The 26667-nt window shown below is 33.3% G+C and overlaps 1 protein-coding gene across 6 annotated transcripts in view; it reads right to left on the bottom strand.

The window, feature by feature from the left end:
* Positions 1-26667, bottom strand: part of EPHA5 (EPH receptor A5) — a 349095-nt gene that overhangs the window by 74754 nt on the left and 247674 nt on the right. For 4 of the 6 annotated variants that reach the window (XM_011223454.3, XM_019798407.2, XM_034671740.1 and 1 more), the window contains 3 exons: positions 20624-20748; positions 14071-14230; positions 6052-6157 (listed from right to left, as the gene is read on the bottom strand). In XM_011223454.3, the coding sequence (XP_011221756.2) occupies positions 6052-6157; positions 14071-14230; positions 20624-20748 (391 nt within the window). The remainder of the gene's footprint in view (positions 1-6051; positions 6158-14070; positions 14231-20623; positions 20749-26667) is intronic. The other 2 variants (XM_019798403.2, XM_019798406.2) reach the window with 1 other exon arrangement.

Genomic DNA, 26667 nt, shown 5'->3' with positions numbered 1-26667 from the left:
TTCTTAGTTCATGTGCTTTACATGACACAGACCCTGTCCTCAGAGTCAGGTGTGAGCTCTTACTGTGCTGAGCCATGCAGTGTAACATTTCCCTCCTCTTCTTATTTAAGTTCCCAGTGCTATTGATTAAGTCTGTGGAGATGGAATTTAGGTTCCTATCAGAGCCTGTACCAAATGAGCTCTGAGAGTGAAAGGCAGCAGCTCTAAGGTCAGAGCTAGGCTCAATACAGTGACCATTCCTGCTTCAGTGATCCAATAATTGTCTGGTCTGCTGATACCTTATGGACCATTCTTCAATCTCCTTTGACTAGATCTTTCTCCTTCACTCTCTCTCAATGTTAGTGTTGCTCGGCTCCACCCAAATAACCACATTTTGATGAGTGGCTTTAAATACCATATTTGTGCCACAGCACCCTTCAATCATGTGCCACCAATTGCATAGCAGACACTGTTTTAGCACCTAGATCAATAAGTGTCTGTATTTTGGATTTTGTTTTTATATCTCTGGAACTTTTCATCTATATGATCTATGATTCTCTTTTAGAACAAGCCACTTTGAATTTGGCTTCTGTCATATGCAACCAAAGGAGTCCAGGTCAAAAACACACGGAAGTCATGCTGAAAGGGTAGCTTGCATTAGCATACTTTCAAGAGTCCCGAACTCCAGCTTCATTCTTCCAGCGATAAGATCACTGGACATTTACTGAGAATCTACACTATAATCTGTGTGCTCAGGATGAGCACATATCTATCAGAGAGACATATATGAAATGATGATATAAAATTACTTCAATTGGAAAAAAAACGTTTTGAGGAAACACAGAAGTGAAATTAACCAGCTATTACAACACTAAGAATGGTTTAAACCCTTGTCTTTATCCATAGTTGTTGCTATTCTGTTTATGAAATTCTGTCCATTGATCTGACTACTAAATTAAAGTGGAAAAACCTTGAGAAAGGGACATTACCTAATTATTTCACATGCCTGGGACTTACATTGGTGTTTGATGTGTAATAGATGTTCAGTAAATGTTTAGATTATTTAAAGAGTATGTCAGTTATAACATGTTGTCATTAAAAGACTTGAAAAAAATTTACAAAAGTCTAAATGTTAATATTATTTTTAAGTAATAAAAAAGCTAAAGCAGTATTTTACATAAATCTACTTTTTTTCCTTTAAATTTCTAACATGGTCTCAGTGTATAAATTTTGATAAGTTAGCCTTCAAGTACAATATCCATTGAAGAATTTTCCACTCAGAAACTATGGGACATTTCAAGTGAATTGAGTTTTGATTGTTTCATTAACAAAGAGGGAAATAGGATTTAGCAGTTATATGTCTAGCCAGATGATTTGAATATGGACAGGACAAACAAGGGAAGGTCTCTTGCCCAGAAAATAATCTTTTTTACATGAAGCCACCCCTGAAACTAAATTTATCATTTCAGGAGTATCATAATATTAAAGTCACATATGAATAGCCTTAAAATCACATCAAAGGCTAAGCAGCTTGAGGAAATTCTTCCACCTCTTCTTGCACCTCATAGGTTTTTTTATTTTGTTTTCCATTTTTAAAACTGGTGAACAGCTTCAACTTCTTTGTACTTATTTGCAAGAACATGTGCAAACGTGTGGGAGTACATGTGTATAATGTGGGTATGTCTTTAACCTCTGAGCATACCTGTGAAATTTATTGAAATAAAAAAAGCAAAGCTCTGGAATTTTCTTAGAAAATAAATTCATGAGGGGTGCCTGAGTGGTGCAGTTAGTTAAGCATCCAACTCAGCTTTGTCTCAGGTCGTGGGATTGAACGCAAGTGGCCTCCATGCTCAGTGCAGAGTCTGCTTGAGATTCTCTCTCCCTCTGCCCCTCCCCTTGTGTTCTCTCTCTCTCAAATAAATAATTCTTTTAAAAAATTATTAAAAAATAAATTAATGAGCATGTAATAAAGAGGGATCAGAAACAAAATACTAAAAAATATTGTTTAATACCAGGATGTCTATACTGACCAAGGTTCAAAGAAGAAAGTTTCTCCACACTGAATGAAATTTTCCTTTCTATCTTCTGTATCACTAAATCCTGTTAATTTAAGCTTTATATCAGGTTAAGAAGTATCCAGTAATCAAGAATTAGGCACTACGTTTGAAATGGAAACAGAAAAACAGTAACTTAATGTAATCAATGATCATCCTCAAAGGAAAGGAAAAGAGGGGAAGGACACTATAAAAGACTTTCTCAAACATGTAACTGGCAGTGTGGAGATGAAAATCATTAATGAAAAGTTAGTTCATTAAACAATTTATATCTATAAAGTAGTATCTATAAGGAGAAAAAAACAATAAAATTAGTGTATAGTAAGAAAGTTATCAATGTGCATTGTCGTTAGTGATAAAAGGGAAAAATTAAACAACAATTACAACATGCTGTGCATATCAGGAGGTTTAATTTATATTCATCCTACGGTAATTGGCTCATGGTTTGCTGAGGACATGTCAGTTGTTTTGTAGTCCAATAAAAAAAATTAAAAATTAATGCTAAAGAAAGTAAAAAGAATCTAAACCCTGCAGAAAATGTTCTATGGAATATTTAGCACCTGTAAACAGGAAGGTCACACAAATTCTAAGATTGACAGAATCCTAAGATGTTAGAAATCTATTTTTTAAATGGCACTTTTTCCTTTAAGATGGATATCTGCCTACATTATTTTTAAAAGTATCTAGATAGGAAAACTACAAGAGGTTCTGTGTAATCGATTTCAGCCTAAAAAGATTAGAAAGTCTCTATATTTGATTTATTTATCTTTCATTTATTTTAGAACAAAAAAGTTTATTTATTTCTTTGAAATAAATTAGTCCCATAGTATTCAATATGTTATAATCTTCAGTTTTTTTGACTTGGTATGAACAAAATTACCAATTATCAGTGAATATGTATCTTCAAGACATATTTTCTCCAGGTCCAAATGATATAAATTAGCCAATAAATATTACATTCAAGTAATATTAATATTTTTGCAAATAGAAATTAATTTATCTGTATCACCACTGAGGAGTCAAATTATTTGTAATTAAAATGCATATTGCCTAGGAGCAAATACCTGGTTTTTAATAAACTTAAGAGATTAAAAAGTAACAAAATAGTTTAGAGTGAGAAGATAGTCTAAATTTCATTATATTTTTGTGTGTGTATATCGGTCATATTTTGGCAAAGAAAGGAGGGAGAAACAAATATAATTCACTGTCTTCAAACCAACCCTAGAGCAGACTTTTTTCAATAATTTCTCAGTACTTATAAATAATTTCCCAAACTCTGTTAGGTTTTGGCTACATTGCTTCATTTAATTATTCTCTTATTTGATAAATCTTTACTGAGTTAATTCAGGAACTATAGGTACTACAAGATAGGCATACTGTCCTTAGTTCAGACAAAAATTGCAAAGCTCATTGTGAATGAGATAGGAAAAGACCTTCAAGAATCATTTCATTTAGCTTTTGAGTAAGTATATTTATATAAAACAACATGAAATAAATTATCCATGAAAAATAAAACAAGATGGCCAGAGATGTTTTTATCATAAGACAAATACCCCTGAAATTCAAGAATGTGCATTCAGCAAAATGAAGTAATGAAAATTTCATGCAAAAAATATGCTGATAAATAAAAATAAATCCCAGATTTTGGTGGGGTAAGATTTGTTTTCCTTTAGACTGAAAATTCTTTGCATAGTATGCTGTGTGTTAAAAAATTAAATTGAGAAAAAATTTAATATGAACATATAATGTACAAATTAATAAGGTACTGCTATTCTTTTAAAGAAATATACTTCTACAAGACAATACATTCAAAAACTTATCTTACCAAGTCTCAGATTCAGTTATGCCGAAAATGAAGCTTTGGGTATACCTTTGAGTGTAGATGTGATTCTAGTATAACTGAGAAATTATACTATAATTTAATTATTCTTACACAGCAAATGCAGGTACGTATAGAATTCATGTGATGCACGTGTGCACACACACATGCTTAAGTATTACTACCCTTCAATTACCAAGTAATAGGTTAATTGAACCTTCTCTCAAACACTTTGTCTAATGCTATAGATGCAAAAAATTTAAGTCAATTTTGTTTATATATTGGGGAAGAAAAATTTTTGAGAACAAGGGCTGATTCACATACAAGTAAGCAAGAATCCATAGCTGAATGTCATCAGTGATTCACATTCGCAATATGTAGGTTAAATAAATATAGTCTGGCTAAGTATACAATAAGATACATTGTATGTTTGATTTGTCCTTTAATAAACCCTTAAACATGCAAATTTATTGGATTCTAGATCTCAGATCTTTCCTCCCCTTTTATTCACTTACTCTAAGTGTGGACCTAAGAAATACAGTATCTTCTTATGATCCCATGTCCCTAACTATGACTAACACCTCTGGATTTATTGGAAAGGAAGAAGTCAGCTCATATCTCAGTCAGAAGTAAAGAAATGTTTTTACAAAGCAGCTCTGAAACTGTATCTTATTTATCTACCCTTTTGAGATAGGAAAGACTCATCATGTGGTAGTTTCCTTAATAGTTACCATACACTGGACTTAATTATCTTATTTAATCAAACTCTGAGCAAAGTTTTTATGACAAAATTTTTATCTTCCCAGGAAACAGACATAATCAGAGCATTCTTCCCAAGTGACTTCAGAGAATAGTAGGGCACCTGGTAGCCAGCCTTCTGGTCAAATAGGGCCAGTTGTCCTCACAAAATCGCAAACTGCTTCCCACCTGGAAATTCTAAAAATGTGTCACTGCTAGTCTAACATTAAAAGTAAGCGATGGATTTCTATATGCACTCTAAGAAAATTTTGAACATCATTAAATAAACAGGAACTAGAAGAAAAGGAATTTCAGATACAAAAAGAAAGGATGTTCAAAGGAATATTTTCAACGTTTTATGAAAATAAATTACTGTAATTTAAGGATATAGTCATAAATCTTTTCAGAATACAATATGCAGTATATTGAAAAGTGCCCAATTCTGTATATTTATGAGTTGAATATGTGCTGAAGAGTCAAAAGTAAATAAATAGAACAGGAAGAAATCAATATGAATATTGATTTTCTGACTTTTTTTGGACCTTACACTACAATTTCACATATTTATGCAAGCCTAAATATTTCCATGAGGACTTTCATCAAGTTTTCTGTAATAGTCTAACACCAAAACATTTTCAAATGGACAACTCTAATTACTGAATAGCCCTTCTAATAATGGCCTGGGTAAAAAAATGGAAATATGTTTGTTGCAGGAATAGAGCATACTCATGCTTTGATTTATTTACTTATTGTTATTTTAACATTTTTTCCTGAAGGTTAATTATGCTCAGCTCAATACCAGGAAACACTTTCTACATACGTTGTTGTTGGGTCTCTACCTCTTTTATTTTAATTCAAAATGAAAAATGTAGATGTGTAACACACATGTTAATGTATCTATTGATACAACATTCAGTACAATTCACTTTAAATCAGTACATGCTCTGATTGATGTACTCAGATTGAAATCATTCAGAAGCTGAAAATAAAAGCAGTCATAAAAAGGGTCACTTATTTCTCAGAATGTTGGTTTGTCAGAGTGTCTGTTTGGTATCCATCACCCTGTTAGGACAGAATGCTGGCTAAGTAGAATTATTAGTCATTCCTCTGAATCTATCAGGCACAGGTCCAGGCCTTCCCAAACACTAAAACTGAAGCAGACAGCCATAAATAATTTTGAGAGAAAAAAAAACACATTTAAAAAATTATATCAGAAAAAATATGGTTAAAGGCAGAATAAATAATAACAAGTTAATAATTAACTCTTGAGAAGAGAGCATACCTGAAAAAGAGAAATTAATACGGACAGGGTAAAGCTTAAAAATACATCATACATTGAAGTTATCTACTGATACATTGCTTGCCTGGGTGGTTTGGGGATGTGCTTAACAGCCAAATGGTCAGATCAAGGTAAAGAAGAGATCAGCTGCAAAAGTTCAAAATCACAGCTTCCTCTCTTACCTTCCACTGAGGAGGAAGCCGATAACCACTGCCAACAAAATGACTCCCACTGTCACAGACACAGCAATTATAGGAATCTGGCTTTGATCGCTGGATGCTGCAACTGCTGATAGGAGACACAGGAAATGGAGCCCGTGGTTAAAGAGATCATATGCATTCAAATAAGAGCTGCTTAATAGTCAGTAATGGATGCCTGGTTTAAGCAATTCCCCCATACGTGGCCGAGATTTCCCCCTCATATCTCTGCTCAGTGGTGTGTAATTGAACAGACATCTTTAGGAGAAAATATTTACTCTCCAAATGGAAATTTGAAAGAATCACTAAGTCCCTGATTATTTCCTTGTCATCATAAAAAATGAATGTAATTGTTTGCATAGTATTTATCTAGGGATCTTGGGTTTGCAAGATAAAATGGAACTTAGTCCTTGAGATCAAACACCTTCAACTGAATAGGAGGTGCTAATGATGTAAGATTTGACATTTTAGAGTTCACATGTGACTGTTTGCTAGAAAAAAAATCTTGATACCTCAGACAGGGTATTTTTTCCCCATAGACACAGGTTGAATGTCAAAATGTTGTGGTTATGACTTCAGTGAAGTTAATATAATATCACTATTCCCAATATAAGTTTAAAAACTGTAATTTCAAGCAGAATATAATCAGTGAGTATACTTTATATGTAGGACTACTTTGTGAAAGATATCAAGGCATACATTTAGAACTTTGAGAAGTCTGCAGTAAAAGTAGATTCATCGTTTACATTCGTTTACATTTAGATGAAATATCCTACATTTTAACAGTACAATTACCATAATAGGAGGAATATGGACACGAGTAAATAGTTGTACCTCAATAAGCACGGGGATATTTATTTTGTGCCAGTAATTAAGCTGTCTTAAAATAAGAAACCTACAGAGCAAAATAAATTTTACTAGTGTTCTCAAAAACCGCTCAATAAGATACACACCCTGCTATTGTTTAACAATACATCATTTTGGTAAATTCAGAGAGGTGTTAGCTCACCTTCAAAACAAATTTTAAGTCATCAAAAGTAATAACAACTCTACTTTCCATGTTTTCTTTCTTATAACTACTTACCAGATCTGGCCCCATCAATAGTTTTGGACATACAAACACTTTCCTTTCTATTATTGTCACCTCTCCTTGATTCTTTCAAAACAAAATTGACTGACTCTCTGACACTTCTTGCACTTGGCTACACTTTTAACCCTTGCAGACCAGTCTTCAAACCCAATATCAACAATAGCTTGTTCACGTATGAGGAAGACTGTTACTGATAATCTAAATCCATGTTCTTACCCTCCTTTTTCTTGGATAATAATAGTTGAGGTGCAATGGTTTGTTATCTTGATTTTTCTCTCCTATTATCTGATGCTGAAGTCCATGGTAGGGATTTCAAAGCTGGTGAGCAGTATAAATGGGGCAGGGCAAAGTTACTCCACTATCGCAGAGCTTAGACCCAAGATTTGCTTTTATAATCTCTTAACTCAGATTATTTATACCATTACTTCTTCTCAGTTCTTTAATTTTCTTTTTGGTAAGGGGAATGTTCCTAGAGAAAATCATGCAAACTTGGTCCATATACATAATGTTATTTTTATTGAACTCTAACTGCCATTCCAATTACTTTGATTCTTATTAATTTCCTGACAAAATCATCCCCATAATGAGTCTTCCTCATTTTATCAAAACACTAATTCATTACCACTCTCATGTTTCAGAAATGTTAAACTTTATAGATAAAAAAGAGTGATCAAGTCTGAACCCCATGGTTAAATAAAACCATATGGTTGTGCAGTTTTCCTTTGCTTTACCTAACTCCAAGGTTAGAATCCGTCCTGTCTCTTCTAAGACCTGGTTCCTTCAACAGTCTTCCTCCAGGAGAGATTTTCATTCCCTTACGGGCTACTTCCCTGCTACCTACAAGCCCGAACACATAATTCTCCTTCGGGGACAGAGATCCTTACACATAAACTTACTGATGTTGGTTCAACTTGAATTTGAAAACAGGTCCAACATTTGCTAGGTATATGGGCCAAAGCAAAGTACTTAACCTTATCAAGTCTCATTTCATTCATCTCCAAATAGGGATAATTTTCCTGGATCACTACAGTTCTGTTTAGAGATAATATTTAGCATAGTGCTCAACTATTGCCAGCCTTAAATAAATAGTAAATAACATTTCTACATATTGTTATCTGATCCTGTTTTGTTTATCAAACTTATTCTTTCCTATTTTTCAGCATCTTGACTAAGTTATCTAGAACCAGCCTCATTTTCTGATAACCAGTGTAAATTCTCTCTGAAACTTCTCTTCTGTCTTTGAGTTCTATGTGTGATATTCAGGCTACACGGAATAAGTACTTTTCCATTTACCTTACAATGCGCTATAAGGCATTTGACCTTGTTGAACATAAACTTCCCATCTTGAGACTCTGCTCCTTTTGGTTTCTATGACATTAGATGAGATGTTTTCTCTTTTTCCCCACTCTGAAGTACTACTTTGTCAGTTCTGTTGGCTTCGTGTTCTCTCCCCACATGTTATGCGTGAACAATTTCTGATAAATGTTGGCCTTTAATCCTCCACACTTCCCTCTTTAGCTTTTCACTCTGTCTTTCTCCCTTCCTTCTTTCTTTTCTCCCTACCTCTCATGGGTACTTCTTTGCATATGGCATCAGTTAACTATAAGCTGATGAGTCCCAAATTTATTTTTCCAACTCCTATTTCTCTTCAAAGTTTCACTCTATTAAAAACAACAACAACAACACAACAGACTGCTTTCTTTTTATTTGGATTGTGTTTTCATATAAAAACAACATGTTTAAAATCAGCCCTTATACCACATCCACCCCCACGGTATTAACAAAAACACATCAATAAATAAACATACCATAAATCAAATCACTAACTAGACTAATTTGATCTCTTTTCTTCTGGTTTCCTTATCTATCATTGAATTTTTCTTAACTCCCACATTTTCTCTGTTTCTTTTGTTTTTCCCCATGAATTCTATTTTTTCATCTAACAGTCACCTATTTGATTCAAATCTGCTGGCATATTTCATTCGTGTTTTAGGTGTCCCCTTTGCTTTCTGTGTACTCACATAAATATCCAAAAATTTCACTTTGATCATATCTCTCTGACAAAAAAGTTAATAAGTATTTACTACCTATGAAAAAAAAATTCCCCAAATTCTCCATCTAGCATTCAAAAGCCCATCTAACAAAATTCTAACAAATCTTTCTGGTCTCAATGTGCCATTGTGGCACTCTGAGATTTAGTTTTGGAGGAAGGGGGCATGATTAATCAGAGGTAGAGATATAAATAGGACAATTTCAGACTAATTATATAATAATTGTGAGAAAAAAATGCAAATGCCTCATACTGTCAAATGCTTCGTTTTTAATAATTGACAAGACCTAATTTAATATAACAATATGTTAAAATATGCATGGTATTGGTTTACATTTTGCAATAAAGTAACTTTTAATGGCATATCAAAATTTTTCAAATGCTTAATTAAATTAATACATTTTCTGAAAATATTTTTTAGTAATGCCATATCACAAACATTCATATTTACATGTTTTTATCTACTGTTCACTTAAATCAGATCTTTTTGTATAATAGACAATTAAATCAGGGGCCTATGAGGGAGAATTTAATAATGCATTTTCATTTTTCTTAAAAAAAATTCAGCATTTTCTAATTTCCTTTATGGGCTTTAATTATTATACTATTTCAAATGTTCTAATTATTTTGTGAGCTATTTCTAAAAAAATAATTCATCAAGATTTTGTACTATTTATTTCTTTGTTTGCCCTGACTGCATCAATAATATCCCCAATATATAAACTAACTTGAAAATATATAGAATTGATAAGGTACTGTCAATGTCTTCATACTTCTTCAGGGAAAAAATTATAAGCCCATGATCGATGATTATTGTTTTAATATATCAGTAAGGTTTTTAATCTTTAAAGATATAAACCTCTAGTCACTCACATTTCCTATTTTTCTTATATGTCATGTAGTTTTGGAAGAATTGTTGAGGAATATTTTGGGAATGCTTAAAAGCAAATTTGGGGCAACATAATACACTACTATCAAAAGGATATAAGTTATAAACATTAATATTCTTTGTAAACAATGTTTCTTTTTTTCAATCATTATATATTTACATTATCCTTGGAAACTTTAAGATAGCATATACTGAAAAATCACATTGATTGCCACATTTTGCTTCTCAAATTCCTGGTTGCAAACTCATATTACACAGATATTTTCTACATTTAAGCTCTATATTTTTAAAGTTAATCATGAAGCTGAAAATATTGTTAAAGCCAGATTATAAGGGTTTTTGAAGGCCAGGCTGAGAATTTGGAATCTTTCTATCACAGCTGTAACTATCTATTAATTTTCTTGATTAAAATAATTTGATCAAAGCTACAATTTTTGATATGTAATATGAGTACATAGGAGTTAGTGGGGATACTTAACACAGCATGGCAGGCAAATATGCACATGAAAAGATGTTGAACAGCATTAGTCATCAGGGATTTCAAATTAAAACCATGACAAGATATCATTACCCACCTGTCCAAAATGACTAAAAGAAAAATATAGTGAGAACAGCAAATGCTGAGGAGGATGTGGAGAAACTGATCACTCAGACAATCCTGGTGGGACTGTAAAATTTACAGCCACTCTGGAAATCTGTTTGGCAGTTTCTTACAAGATTAAACATAAAATTGCCATATGATGTAGAAATTGTACTCTTGGGTATATATCCCAGGGAAATGAAAACTTAGATTGGTGCAAATACATGTACATGAATATTCATAGCATGTTTTTTGGTAATAGCAAAAATTGGTATTAACCCAAGTGTCCTTCAACAGGTGAATTGTTAAATAACCTGTGGTCCACACGTACCATAGGATACTACTCAACAATAAAAAGAAACAAAATTGATATACATAACAATTTATATGAATCTCCAGGGAATTAAGTCAATTCTAAACTGTCACAGACTGTATGATTCCATGTATAGAACATTTCTGAAATATCATATTTTTTAATTATGCTATGTTAGTCACCATACATTAGTTTTTGATATATTTTTTAAAGATTTTATTTATTTATTTGACAGAGAGAGACAGCCAGCGAGAGAGGGAACACAAGCAGGGAGAGTGGGAGGGGAAGGAGCAGGCTCTTCGTGGAGGAGCCTAATGTGGGGCTCGAACTCAGAATGCCCGGATCACGCCCTGAGCTGAAGGCAGATGCTTAACCACTGCACTACCCAGGCGCCCCACCATACATTAGTTTTTGTCACCATACATCATTAGTTTTTGATGTAGTGGTCCATGATTCATTGTTTGCCTATCACACCCAGTTCTCCATGCAATACGTGCCCTCCTTAATACCCATCACTGGGTTAACCCATCCCCCCATAATCCTTCCCTCTAAAATACTCAGTTTATTTTCTGTAGTCCATAGCCTCTCATGGTTCGTCTCCTCCTCTGTTTCTCCCTCTTCATTTTTCCCTTCCTTCTCCTAATGTCCTCCCTGCTATTCCTTACGTTCCACAAATAAGTGAAACCATATGATAATTGTCTTTCTCTGTTTGACTAATTTCACTTAGCATAATATCCTCCAGTTCCATCCATGTTGATGCAAATGTTGGGTAATCCTTTCTGATGGGTGAGTAACATTCCATCGTATATATGGACCACTTCTTTATCCATTCATCTATTGAAGGGCATCTCCGCTCCTTCCATGGTTTGGCTATTGTGGACATTGCTGCTATGAACCCTGGGGTTCATATGGCCCTTCTTTTCACTATATCTGTATCTTTGGGGTAAATAACCAGTAGTGAAATTGCTGGGTCATAGGGTAGCTTTTTGAGGAAACTCCACACTGTTTTGCAAAGTGGCTGTACTAACTTGCATTCCCACCAACAGTATAAGAGGGTTCCCCTTTCTCTACATCCTCTCCAACATTTGTTGTTTCTTGCCTTGTCAATTTTTGCCATTCTAACTGGTGTAAGGTGGTATCTCAATGTGAAATATCATATTTTTTGAAATGGATGTTTAGAAATTAGTGGTTGTCCGTGATCAGTTATGGCACAGGAACTATTCCCAACGGCAGTTGGTATGGTTATAAAGGGCAACCTGAGGGATCTTTGTGAGGTTGGCACTGTTCAGTATTTTGACTATGATGATAGGTATACAAATCTATACAACTGACCAAATTGCAACCAACTTAATATACACACATGTCTATATGCACACATAAAAAAGAGTAGAAGGAAATGTGAGCAAGATTGGTGGATTGCATCAATGTCAATATCCTGAAGGTGATATTATGCTATAGTTTTGCAAAATGTTACCATTGGGGGAAACCGAGCAAATTGTACAAGTATTTGCTCTGCACTGTTATATAAATTTGCATATAAAACTCCACTTATCTAAAGAAAAATTTCATTTAAAAAACAGAATAACATTATTCTAGCAATTGGGTTATACAGATTTGAGTCAAGTAGGTAAGTATTAGATGAAAGGAAGTGATGCATTGGTGCAATAAAATCATAAAAGAAATACAAAGGTGTTTGATAAATCTTGGCAAGTGGGAGTTGAGAAAAATTCAGTGATAGTCTCAAAGTTTCAAGACAATTTATGTTAAAAGAAACCAGAAAAAAAAGAGTCAACTAGATTGGCTGGATGGTTTCATTTATGCTAGGTTTATTTGTTGGTGCATTTTTATCATTGCTGTTGGGAAAAGGGGTGATATATGGGGTCAATTTTAAACATGTTATTTATATGCATAACAAAATTAAAATAAAGTGGATAATAGGCAGTTATAAAATATAAACTGAAGCTTGAAAGAGAAAGAGCAGTCTGAGATTTTTCCATCCAAATCCTCATTGTAAATAGCCTTTCTAAAATAAAGATTTTATATTCCTGTGCTTACTGTTTGCATTCGGTTTTAGGACTATATGAATGACATACAAGGTAATATAAAAACAATTTTATGACCTATGTATAATATAAATTAAAATTTATAAATTTTAAAAATTAAGAAAATCAATAACATTATGCATTGTTATTACGAATTGAGTAACCAGTTAGAAAAGTCTTTTTAAAGTCTATGTTCAAGGTAATGATCTTCAGATAATTTTCTTTTTTTTTTTCTGTCCTAACATACCTGAATGATAAGATAGAATTTTCTTAGTATTGGTGACTCATTATTCTTAACTGTTATGAACCAAACGAAAATACACACACCACAGATTTGACGTTTCATACTACTCCTGTATGTTATTTTCTTCATAACCAAATATTAATAGTGTCAGTTTTTCATCCATAAATAAAAGTAAGCTATCGTTTTCTTCTAATCGTGCTTTCAATGTGTGCTTTAGGACAAGTAATCTAAATATTTTGTTTAATGTTAAAAAGAAAAATGTTTTATGCAATTTTATTTAAAAAATGGCATAAGAAGTATTTTCCAGAAATATTTCTAGACACTTCACTCAGAGATACTGCCAGAGATTTTGATTTTTCAAAATGATCAGATTGTTTGCTGAGAGCGCCATTTTCTTGCCAAACTTAATACTTCCGCATGCTCCCTGTAGAATTTTCATAGAAAGACTAAGCCTGATAGCATTGTTCAATAAAACAAGTAAAAGTAAATAGCAATAATTCAATAAAGTATGGCAGCTGTGGAAAAAAAGTCTTTAAAAGCAGGTTTAAACATTTCTTAAGGATCTCCTGATGTTTCATCTCCCAATAGACTTAATGTGATGAGGAGCAGGGACCGATGTGTTAGCCCACTAACCTACCATAATCTCATGACAGATGCTTCCTACCTGAAGGGGTCATGCCTGGGAGAGAGAGAGGAGCAGGAGACTGACAGAATGCCCAGGGAGAGTATTGATCCTCTGACTCTTTTCTGGTAACTATTACAGAGACATGAGTTGACAGTAATTAAAATGACTTACACACTGGGATGGTTTCAAACTCAAATCTTCGACTGAAGACACCATAGCCTGCTGCTGTGCGCGCTCGAATTTGGAAGACATATACTGAAGCTGGTTTCAAGCCCTCTGCAGTTACAGTTGTCTCTTTAGATTTGATAATTGTATAGCTGGTTTCTTGGTCCTTGGGTTACACATGTACATACAATAAAAAAATCAACATATGAATTACTAATGACAACAAAACTTAGGAACATAAATCAGAATATCAGAAACTAATAAACTTGCTATTAGTACTAGTATAATCTTTTAGGAAAAAAAATCTACACATCCTAGGTGTGCTATCTATATAACCCTAAAAGTATTTCTCAGAACACAAAGACGGTGGGTAACATGTTCTGCAGTCATCCACCATACTTACCTTCGGCACAAATAAATTTGTAAACTTTTAAAATATGATTTGTAGGAGATGAATTATTTTACAGACTCTATTTTAGTATTGGTATTTGTGTGCTTATTTTTCTCATAAATTTTTTTTTGGAGCACATCTAACATGCTGCCTGTTCACAGAGAAAGGGGGCAAAGTCTCATATATTGCCAGGTAAGACTTATGCTTTATATCTTTGGTGAGTTTGATTTCTAATTATATTTAGGGCTCGGGAAAAGGAATGAGGACTTCCCTGGAGAATTTTAATTTCAATTCATTAAGTCTAAACAGGGATTACTAAAGAAAAACTAAAGAAACATATTTTTTTTCTTTTTAAAAAACTTTCTATTTTTTCACATTTATGTGTTTGAGCGGGGTGGGTAGTGAATGGAGATGGAGTGAAAAAAATATCACTGTAAAGATAGGTTTGGAAACTGTTCCTATTTTGACTGCTACCAAAGTCTAGACTTCACTATACATAACTTCTTACCTCTGAGGTTATCACACTGAATCTTAGACCTACACACTGTATCTTAAACCTACAAAGATCTAAACACACGAAGTCCCTGTTTTGAACTCTCTCCTCCCTTGTATTTTTCTGTGTGAATTCTTTACTACACTTGTATTTTCTTTAAGGTGTTTCCACAATTACTGCATTTCTGATAGATATTACAGGATGAATTAATGAATGGTTTTTAGGAATTGGTCTTTACTTACAGTATCTTGATTGATGACTGTAAACCATCATTTTCTAGATCATTTCAAAAAATTTTATTTTACTAATTGAAACACGTATTGAGGGTGTTTTTTAAAGATCTAATGGGAATAACATGTAAAGGATTTGTTTTTCTGAAATGAGGAAAAAATTTGGAAACAAAAATAGCAATATAACAATAACAATAGCAGCATACCATGCTGTGACTTTAGTGTGGACACAGAAGCATGTGCTATAATACAATAGGTCCATTTTCACTTTTATCCTCAGTTTTCTTATCTGTAAAGTTGGGATAGAAATTGGTGCCTGGATATCCTCACAGAGATGTTGTAAGAATGAAAAAAGTAATGTATGTGAAAACACTTAATAAACTAGAAAGTATATGGTTTGTCATAATTATTATTTAAATTTTTTCTCTTTAACACATCAAAGTCAATTGCAAATCACGTTCTATTCTACCACCAGTACAATCTAAAATATACAACTTATCAAACATTTTTTTAAAAGCAGTTTTACCATTCCTCATTTAATACAGTCAAACATATAGAATTATCTTAGGTTAAGTTCACCCAAATTTCTATCTATATAGGTATGTTCTAATTTTTAATGCAAATAGGTTTTTTGATTCACTCTATACAAACAACTATTTTTACATTTTTTTAATGCACAAATTAATTTAAGTGCCAAATCTTTAGAGTGTTTAGGAAATATTATTAGATCTTTGCAAAGGATTTAAAGTAGGTCATTAAATCTTATTAAATTGTACCTAGTAATGTCAGTCATTTTCTTCATTCGCAAACACTTACTGACTTTCTCCTATATACTCTACTACCCCTTCTATATGCTAGGAATAAAGCAGTAAAAAAAAAGCAGACAATTTCTTGATGTGTTCCTTTAAAGGAGGTAAATAGCTTCTATAAACTATTATAGTTACTGATGTTCTGTGGCTGCTCAAGCTTAAGACTGAATATGCAAGACTTTCTCAATAATATGATACTTTTCGCTTTGGCTATGACTGAAGCAGTAATTTCAGTAAGAAATGATAAAGTATCTGTTTTCATTATTTGGATTTTGTTTAAAGAGAAGTTGGTGTAAAATCTAGACAAAACTAAAGATTCTGGTATTTTTGATAGAATTATGATTTTTACATAAAATATTAACATTTATAATGTAGAGTAAGAGGTTTTTGGTTTATTTGTTTTATAAAAGAGCACAGGAATATCAGGGTTAGAATTTAAGCCATGCTATTGTCTAAGGAAGGGTGCAAATGTGGATACACAACTCAACCTCAGTTTTTTCTCCTTTAAAATGGGATAAAATTATTATCAAGAGCATTGTGAGCAATAGAGATGGAGATATACATAGCACCCAGCACAATCTCCACAACATAACCAGTTCTAGGTAAATTTGACTTGAGTCTGTAGAATGATGGCAAATTTAATAAAAAGGAAAAAATTAAAAAGTTTGTTGTAAACTCCTAACTACTGAAGTCATGATTAATATGTTTTATAAGATATTAGAAGTTGACACTTTTGCCAAATGGGGGTGGGGTGGGAAACACAAGGAAACTGGCATGCTGCTCCTTGAAATAATGCGTGATCTAATATCACTTGCACAAAATTACACAACATTTGATTTATATACTAACATGTATATCTAAGTGGTTCCATATCTGACTTCTAATTTTACATTGTCTCTCTGGGTCAATTAAAATCTATAGTATCAGAGGGACTCACCTATATCAAAGGGATGGAAAACCGTAAATACACATTTTGAATTACCTAAGTATCTTTCAAAATTTGCTTCTGTTTCACTCTTTTCAGTCACAGTCATATTATAATTTCCTTTTTTATCACAAACCCTGTATATACGTCTTCAACGCCCGCGACCACCGGGCTGCCAGATCCTGGTCAGGGCAATGGCTTTTGCTGCCTCCATGCTCCCGCTGAGCAAATGAGCTACATTCCCCAGCTGCTTAGCAAACACTGTTCACATGCAGCGAGGGGAGGGCCTCAGCAGAAGCAGCCAGCTGGCAAACACCCTGCCAAGGGGCAGCTTCCCTTTGCCTCGGCCTTTAATTAAGAGATGGCAATGGGCCCATCACCATGCAGGAGCAGAGAGGCCCAATGACCTCTATTAGAGCAGGGCAATGGCAGGCAGTAATGCCAGCTGGCAAATGCAGGAGCCTTGGAAAGCTCTGCCACCTGTGTCTGGCCAAGAGCCATCCAATAAAATGGCGGTGTCATTCTGAAGGCTCAAAATGAACTCTGGAAACCTATCAGGACCCCCACCTCAATACATGCCATAAAAGCTCATTATCTTTTTCTTCTTCTTCTTTTTTTTTTCTGAAAGTGTTTTTTAAAAAAACTTTCATGTATTTTATTGGGATGCTCAATAATTTTGCTTGGCAAAAAGTTCTGGAAGTTAATATTTTCATTGTAAAAAGGAAAATACTGACCAAGAGAAGTTAATAATTTCTCCCAAATAATATAGAAAGGTTTTGCTGCTTTTAATGAGGGTAAGTAGACAACTTGTTATTCATTTATTGAGACTATATATAGAAACATTTTCCTAAGTTATTTTTTCTTATGTTGAGTTATGCAGATAATAGAATGTATTAACACAGCATTAAATGTAAGAATTTAAATATAAAACTAAATTTTTATGAATTAAGTATAATTTTAAAAATTGAACTATAAAGAAAATAATTACACAACATGTATAAAATTCATTAGAAGGAATATTAAGAGAAAAGAACTTTGCCTACCATTTGTTGAAAAACTCTTTGTTTAACAGAAGTAGCAACTTAAAGGAAAAAAATAAAAAAAAATCTTGCTTTTATTGAGTGTTATGCATATCAGACTCATGCACATGCTGGTAATAGTAAAAACAATGAAAGATTACTCATAAGGGGAAAAAATAAGATAATTTCATTAGAAACAAAAAAAGAAAACCAGACATTGGTCCAGCTAGTTGCTTCAGGGGAAGAAAAATCATACAGAAAAATAATAGACTTGTCAAATTTTAGTTTTCTTGCTGTTGAACTTTATTTCATCTACAATGTATATTCAAATATAGAGTTTTGGTGAATAGCTTTTTAAAAATTTTTAAATACTCCCTTTTAAAACTTATATTCTTTTAAAGTAGGCTCGATGCCCTATTTGGGGCTCAAACTCACAACCCCAAGATCAAGAGTTGTGTGTTCCACTGACTGAGCCAGCCAGCACCCTGGTGCATCATTATTTTTAAAGGTCATTATGCATTTCAACTTTTTTTGAAATCAACTTCAATTACAATAAAAATCTGAAACTCAGAATACTTACAGAAAATCAGTCTATGCTATATATGTATACATATATCCAGCTTCTCATTAGTATATAGTAATAAAATTTACCAAAAAAATGAATAAGGATTGTAAACCTTAATTTAACAAATTATTTTTAGATATAGCATGTGTCTAGATTGTAGCCCTCTAGAATTTAAAATGCAGTTTGGATACTACTCCCAGAGAACCAAGAATCAGTGAAGAACATTAATGACACAACATTTTACTTGATTTGTCTTATTTTTTATAATAAGTACTGTAAACCATATCCCAATATAGTTTTTTTTCAAAGATTTTATTTTTAAGTAATCTCTACACCCAATGTAGGTCTTGAACTCATAACCCCGAGATCAAGAATTGCATGCTCCACTGACTAAGCCTGCCAGGTGCCCCTATACCAACATAGTTTTGTCTCGTAAGTATTCTCTTAGGACATTCTTGGTGAATAATGTATTTGATAATATATTTTTTTATGAAATAGAAATATCTTCATTTCTGTTCCCTAACGATCCAATAGTTATTTGTAATGCTATAAGCAAGTCATTCCTAGGAGGATAACAAAGTAATCCTTCAAAAATAATAATCTGCTATTTATTAATCTATTTATAAAATCAATAGAAGAACATTGTAGAAGTATTCAAAACCTAGAAAGGATATGGAGACATCCCCATTTTCCCCCTGCCCCCCCAGCTACTGTTTTATTCTCTATCATTATTGTTAAATCAATGAATAAAAGAAACAATTTACAGAGGTAATTGTTAAATCAATGGTTAAAAGAAACAATTAAAAAAAATCTCTATAATGCTATGCATTAAATTAATATATTTCAATGTATTTACCTACACTCTTTCATCTATGCATATACACAAAATGTTGATTTTTAAATAACTTTCATTAATAGAACGTAAGTATTTTTCCTGATATATTTGTATTAGTACAAGGAGAACCATTTATTTTCTCTCTCTCTTTTCCAATGTCCTAGCATGGACAATTTCTCTAGGATTGCAAAGTAAGTTTTTAACTTCTTCCTATCCTCTTCACTATTCTTTCTAAGTGAAGGAGTGATGGCTCCATGAGTTTAGGGAAAGCAATTGAGTACATGTGGCTGAGTCCTTTCTTTTTCTTTTGAGATCTGCTTCTCTGCATATGTTTGTAATCTTTTCTGCTCCTACTTTCATAGGATACATACTCTTGAGTCAGAGTTTCCTACCCACCAGTGAGAGTCTGGTTTGAGCCCGCTTCTATCTTTATCTCCTTTACTAGAAGTTAGGTTGTTCTAAGTTGTGTATGCCATTCAGATCCAGACTGTATAAAAATCAAAGTAAAATGGGGGTGGGTGATAGAGGAAGACCCATTGTGACTACATATCTAAGCTATATATTATAGTTCCACTTTAGAAACTTAAGTTCACCTTTATTTTCCATCTGTATTATTTCTTTATAAATAGTTAACTTGGTTGTGAATTCAGAAAAGAGGAAGAAGAAAAATTATTGCCTTTTAATCTCGACAACTATTATGGCAAAACATGCAAGAGTGGGCCTAAAAGACAACTCAGGGAAGAAGAAATTGAGAAAAGGTAGGAAATGTAAGGCATACGTTTCTGATTTTAAGCCCTCAAATTTAAAATACAGTTTGTGTACAGTATTGGGTTTTTGCTATGAATTTTAAAAATTATGCTTTATACTTACATCATATCTACCCATACCTCCTTAAGATCATAGGTATTATGCAGGGTTAATGACTATAAAAATATGTGTTTTTCCTTATAGTACACTGCAGTCAGTACTGAGGGTCAAGAACTTAAGTGTTTACAACACTTTCGAAATGTCCTATGACTTCATCTTTTAATGCTGTGAAACCTAGTTAAGCTGATGTTAGACTATATGGCAGTAGTCAGGCAGCATAAACTATTTGGCAGCAGAAGAACACAAATAGAGTGCTCCCTATACATTTCTAGCCTCCATAATCATGACTGCAGAATCAATTGTCATTGATTTACACATAAAATTGCAACATGCTTTTCTAAAAATTGAATAATTGCAGTTGCTAAAATGAAAAAAAAGAAGCAGCAGCAGCAGAAGAAAGGACATTCTTTATTCATTACTCTTACCTTTTCAAAATATTTGATTTCGTACTCCAGGATGATTCCATTTGGACGATCTGGCTCTTGCCAAGACAAAGAGATGCTATTTTTTGCAATCTTCCCCTTTTTCACATTGGTGACTGGAGAAGGAGCTGCAAAATAGTGTAAATGAAGAGTAGCATGATTAACAGAGCCCGGAAATTACAATGAGATATAATGTAGTATAATTACTACATTAACAATTAAATTTTCTTTTAACCTGAAAATAATTTTACTTTCTCTATATAATAAAAAGTTTTACAGATTGTAAACTGTTTTACAAATATAAATCAGGTACCTTCAGAATTTACTTAAAACTATAGTCACATAGAATTTTAAGTATACATTTTTTCTATAAAGTTTAGAAACATAAATGAACTATCTTACTTTTCTTATAGAATAAAGACATTCCTGATGACCTTATATATCTTCCATGTTTCTAAAGTTATTGACATTGTGTAACATATATCCCATATGCTAGTACACATGATTATCTATTTAGTACACATATTTTCACAACACTAAGGCTCTTTTAATGCTTTTTAAGCATGTGGGTCCTATAATCATTAATAAAATCATCAGTTAAATATAGTGGGGGTTGCCTTCAAAAATATGTTATTAAACTTGTGGTATTTCTTGAAAACAATAGCAGATAAAATAAATATTTTCTTAATCCGACAGTTTTTCGTCTAAGATGAGGAACAAGAAAAGGATGTCCACTCCCACAACTTTTATTAAATGTAGTATTAGAAATCCTAACCACAGCAATTAGGCAAGAAAAAGAAATAGAAGTCATCCAAATTGGAAAAATGTATAAGTGTCACTACTTGCAGATAACATGATACTAAACACAGAAAAAGCTGAAGACTCTATCAAAAAAGCTACCAAAATTAATAAATTGTTTTAGTCAAGTTTCAGGATACAAAATTAATATACAGAAATCTGTTGTGTTTCTATACACTAGAAAGAGAAATTAAGACAACAGTCACATTTATAAATACATTGAAAAGGATAAATACCTAGGAATGAATTTAACCAAAGAGGTGAAAGACCTGTATCCTGAAAACTGTAAGATACTGAAGAAAGAAATTAAAGACAACACAAATAAATGGAAAGATATGTTATGTTCATGGGTTGGAGGAATTAATATTTTTTAAACATCCATACCACCCAAAGCAATCTACAGATTCAATGTAATCCCTACCAAAATACCAATGGCATTTTCTATAGAGCTATAACAAATAATCCTAAAGCATGTACAGAATCACAAAAGACCCCAAATATCCAAAGCAGTTTTGAAAAAGAATAACAGAGCTGGGAGTATCACACTACTTGATTTCAAACTATACAACTAGGCTATAGTGATCAAAACAATATGATACTGGAAGAAAAACAGACACATAGATCTATGGAATGGAATAGAATAGAAAGTCCAGATATAAATCCACACAAATATGGCCAATTAATTTATGACAAATGAAGGAAGAACATATAATGGGGAAAAAACAGACTTTTCAATAAATAATGTCCAGAAAATTGGACAGCCACATGTGAAAGGATGAAACTGGACCATTATCTTATGTTATACACAAAAATCAATTAAAAATGAATCAAAGACTTGAATATAAGATTTGAAATATAAAACTCCTAGAAGGAAAATAGGCAGTAATCTCTTTGATGCTGTTCTTAGTGATATTTTTTTAGATACATCTCCTCTGGCATAAGCAACAAAAGCAAAAAGGTAAAAAAAAATGGGACTGCATCAAATTAACCTTTGCACAGTAAAAGAAATCATTTGCAAAATGAGAAGTCAACTTACTGAATAAGAGAAGATATTGTAAGCCATATATCTCATAAGAGGTTGATATCCAAAATATTCATACAACTCAATAACAACAACAAAAGAAAACATAACCTGATTTTTTAAAAATGGGCAGAGGATCTAAATAAACATTTTCCAAAGAAGACACATAAATAGTCAACAGGCACATGAAAAGATGCTCAACATCACTAATCACCAGAGAAATGCAAATCAAAACCACAATGAGACACCACCTCACACCTGTCACAATGACTATTATCAAAAAGACAAGAAATAACAAGTCTTGACAAGGATGTGAAAAAACAGGGAACCCCTGGGGCGCCTGGGTGGCACAGTCGTTAAGCGTCTGCCTTCAGCTCAGGGCATGATCCCAGCATTCTGGGATCGAGCCCCACATCAGGCTCCTCTGCTATGAGCCTGCTTCTTCCTCTCCCACTCCCCCTGCTTGTGTTCCCCCTCTCGCTGCCTGTCTTTCTATGTTAAATTAATAAATAAAATCTTCAAAAAAAATAGAAAAAAAAAGAAAAAGGGAACCCCTGTGCACTGTTGGTGGATCAACTGGCCCAGCTGCTCTGAAAAAAAAAAAAAAAAGGATATTCCTCAAAAAATTAAAAATAGAACTACTATAAGATCTAGCAATTCCTCTTCTGGGTATCTTTCAAAAAAAAATGAAAACACTAATTTGAAAAGATACGTGGACAGCTGTGTTCATTGCAGCATTATTTACAATAGCCAAGACATGGAAGCAACCAAAGTGTCCATCAATAGATGAATAGACATAAAAGATGTTGTATATACTTATGTGATATATATGGTATATATCTGTGTACACACACACACACACACACCAGAATATTACTCAGGCATAAAAAATGAAATCTTGTGACAATGTGGATCAATCAAGTAGGTAATATACTAAGTGATTTGTCACTTGTCATTTGTGAAAATGTGGATGGACCTAAAAGGTAGTATACTAAGTGAAATAAGTCTGACAGAGAAAGACAAATACTATATAATTTCACTTATTTGTGAAGTTGAAAAAAAAAACATACTAACAAACAAAACAGAAACAGACTCACAAACACTGAAAATAAACTAGTTGTTGCCAGAGAGCTAGGAGAAGGAGAGACACGTGAAATAGGAGAAGGGGTTTAAGAGGTATCAACTTTCAGTTAAAAAATAAATAAGTTATGGGGATGTAAAGTACAGCATAGGACATAGAAGCAATAATATTTCAATAATTTCATATGGTGACAGATGATAATTTGACCTATTGTGGTGATCAATTTTTTAAATTTTTTGTATTATGTTATGTCACCATACAGTACATCGTTAGTTTTTGATGTAGTGTTCCATGATTCATTGTTTGCATATAACACCCAGTGCTCCATGCAATACATGCCCTCCTTAATACCCATCACCAGGCTAACCCATCCCCCCAACCCCCTCCCCTCTAAAACGCTCAGTTTGTTTCCCAGAGTCCATAGTCTCTCATGGTTCCTCTCACCCTTTGATTTCCCCCCTTCATTTTGTAATGTATAAAAAATATTGACTTGGGGCGCCTGGGTGGCACAGCGGTTAAGCGTCTGCCTTCGGCTCAGGGCGTGATCCCAGCGTTGTGGGATCGAGCCCCACATCAGGCTCTTCTGCTGTGAGCCTGCTTCTTCCCTCTCCCACTCCCCCTGCTTGTGTTCCCTCTCTCGCTGGCTGTCTCTATCTCTGTCGAACAAATAAATAAAATCTTTAAAAAAAAAATTTACTTGGTATCTTGTGCACCTGAAACTAATATAATATTTTATGCAGTTATAGTTTAAAAAAAGAAACATTTTCCTTCATTTCCATCTCCCCCAAATATTTTATTAGAAGTCACAAATACTTATGATGTTCATTGCTATCTGTCAGTGCCTATTGAATACTTTTCTGATGAAAATAGAAAAAAAAATCTATGCTATTTTAATGTGTCTGTATTCCAAACATATGGATATTTGATTCAACATCCATTTTGTCAATCTGTAAGAGATCTGTATAGATTCTGGGCTTGACAACACAAATATGTACTGACTACTATTTTTCTTGATGTAGATGATCTTTATTTTTGCAATTTTTAGTTTTGATTAAGGGAGACCATCATGGACTAATGGATGCTCTGTGTGTGTGTGTGTGTGTGTGTGTGTGTGTGTGTGTATGTGTACAGAGAGAAAGAAATCATGCATATTACATAATATGTATATGTACAATACATATAATAAGGTAGAAAAGATGCCACTATAGTGAATAGTGTATAATTAGTTAATAGTGTATAGCCCTATCTGAACAGTATTAAACATGTGGTGAGATTAAATTATATATATATTAAATACATGTAATTTATATATTATATGTACAATATATATGTAATATATTTCATAACAATTTATATATATAATTTATTAACTCAGGAGTAGAAGACAAGTCCAGAATTGCATACAAAGATCAACATCATCTGGCACTCTGCATCTTTTCTTACTTCACCTCCTGCTAGCTGTGCCCCAGCTTTTGGTTCTTAGGGTCCTTCAGACACACTTTGGCCAAAGACCTTTGTATAAGCATTCTATCATTCAGAGGTGCTTCTCACCCTGACTTCTCTCTCCCTCTCCTGTGGTTTTCTCACTGAAACCTTTCCTGTCCACTCTATGACTGAAGTAACCAATTCCCACCCTTACTCCTCTCTTCTCACCATGCCCTCTGCTCCTTCGTGTTTTATTTTTCTCCTTAGCTCTTGCCCTTGCGCTACCTGATATAAATATCTGGATGTAGATTTGCCTTCTTCAATCCTCTCAAGTAGAATGTAATTTTTATAAGGACAGAGATATTGTTTCTTTTATTCACTGCTGAATTCCTAGATCTGGAACAATGCCTGGGACAGACAAGGGTCCAATAAATATGTATGGAATGAATGACTGGTAAAAATCAAAGTAATAAATACAAAACTTTTTAAAAGGTTTGCTTTAAAAAATATTTTATTATGTCAACAAAATTAACTATGAAACTCAAGAGTGAAGTCTGCCTTTCAATAAAATTAAAATAAATAGAAACAGATACGACCTGTAAGAGAGAAAAATTAGCTGTCTAGTGTTTTATATACCCATAATAGGGTGATAATGATTTTGGTACTTCAATGTGTACTTTTATTCTTTCAGTCACAGAGCTTTGTGGTACTCAGGTTCTGAGGGTTCATATTTTCAGCTTTATCTTGTTTTCTTAAACATGTCCATTTCCTCAGAATTTTCTGCAGTACTACAGAACACACAGTGTGCATATAAAACCAAATTGTCTAAAAGTATTTGGAATTGCATTTTGTTTACTTCCATGGAAGTTGTAATTGACTGGTAGTTCTCACAGCATATTTTGATATAGGTTCAAAGTCCCTATTGATTTCCTAGTGAGAGAAAAGTCATGCCATATTTACCGCTATGGACAAAGCATTGAGAAGACATGGAAACAAGAAAGAGCAAGCTATGGGCCCCATGTTTCATAGAGTATTTGTAGCAAAGTAGCAATTATACTCAAGTAGAAACAGTAACGAGTTGATGGTAACGTCACTTTTCTATTCGTAAATTGAATTTAACATGTATGCTCCATGAAGGTAGGCATTAATTTGGTTTAGTTCACTACTATAAAAAAAAATTACCAGAAAATTACTTGGCATTTAGAAATTTAAGAAATATTTGCTGAGTGGATGCATGCATGAATGAATGGGAAATACATACATCATGTATCATTCAAAACTGAGTTTGTCTCATCTTAAGTGCAAATAGTAGGATCTTATTTGGGGATTCGTGTTTTATCTTAAAACATAATTGGGGCGCCTGGGTGGCTCAGTCACTTAAGTGTCTGCCTTTGGCTAAGGTCATGATCCTGATCCTGGGGTCCTGGGATTGAGCCCCGTGTTGGGCTCCCTGCTCAGCAGGGAGTCTGCTGCTCCCTCTGCTTCTGCCCCCCGCCCACACTGGTGCACATGCTGTCTCTCTCTCTCTCTCTCAAATAAATAAACACAGTCTTCAAAAACCTTAATTCTTTAATAAAATTGTTGACCATTTCAAAGAGAAGCTATCAAATAAATATTAACCTAGATATAACCAGCTTGAAGTGGACTACTTTGTTTTTTACTCATATTCATCAAAGTTAAACAGAAAGTTTCGCTTTCAAAACTACTTGATTTAAAAAAAAA

Source organism: Ailuropoda melanoleuca, chromosome 11 (genome assembly GCF_002007445.2).
Source record: "Ailuropoda melanoleuca isolate Jingjing chromosome 11, ASM200744v2, whole genome shotgun sequence".
Taxonomy (NCBI): domain Eukaryota; kingdom Metazoa; phylum Chordata; class Mammalia; order Carnivora; family Ursidae; genus Ailuropoda; species Ailuropoda melanoleuca.
Note: the sequence above shows the minus strand (reverse complement) of the source record. Positions and strands in the feature narration are given on the sequence as shown.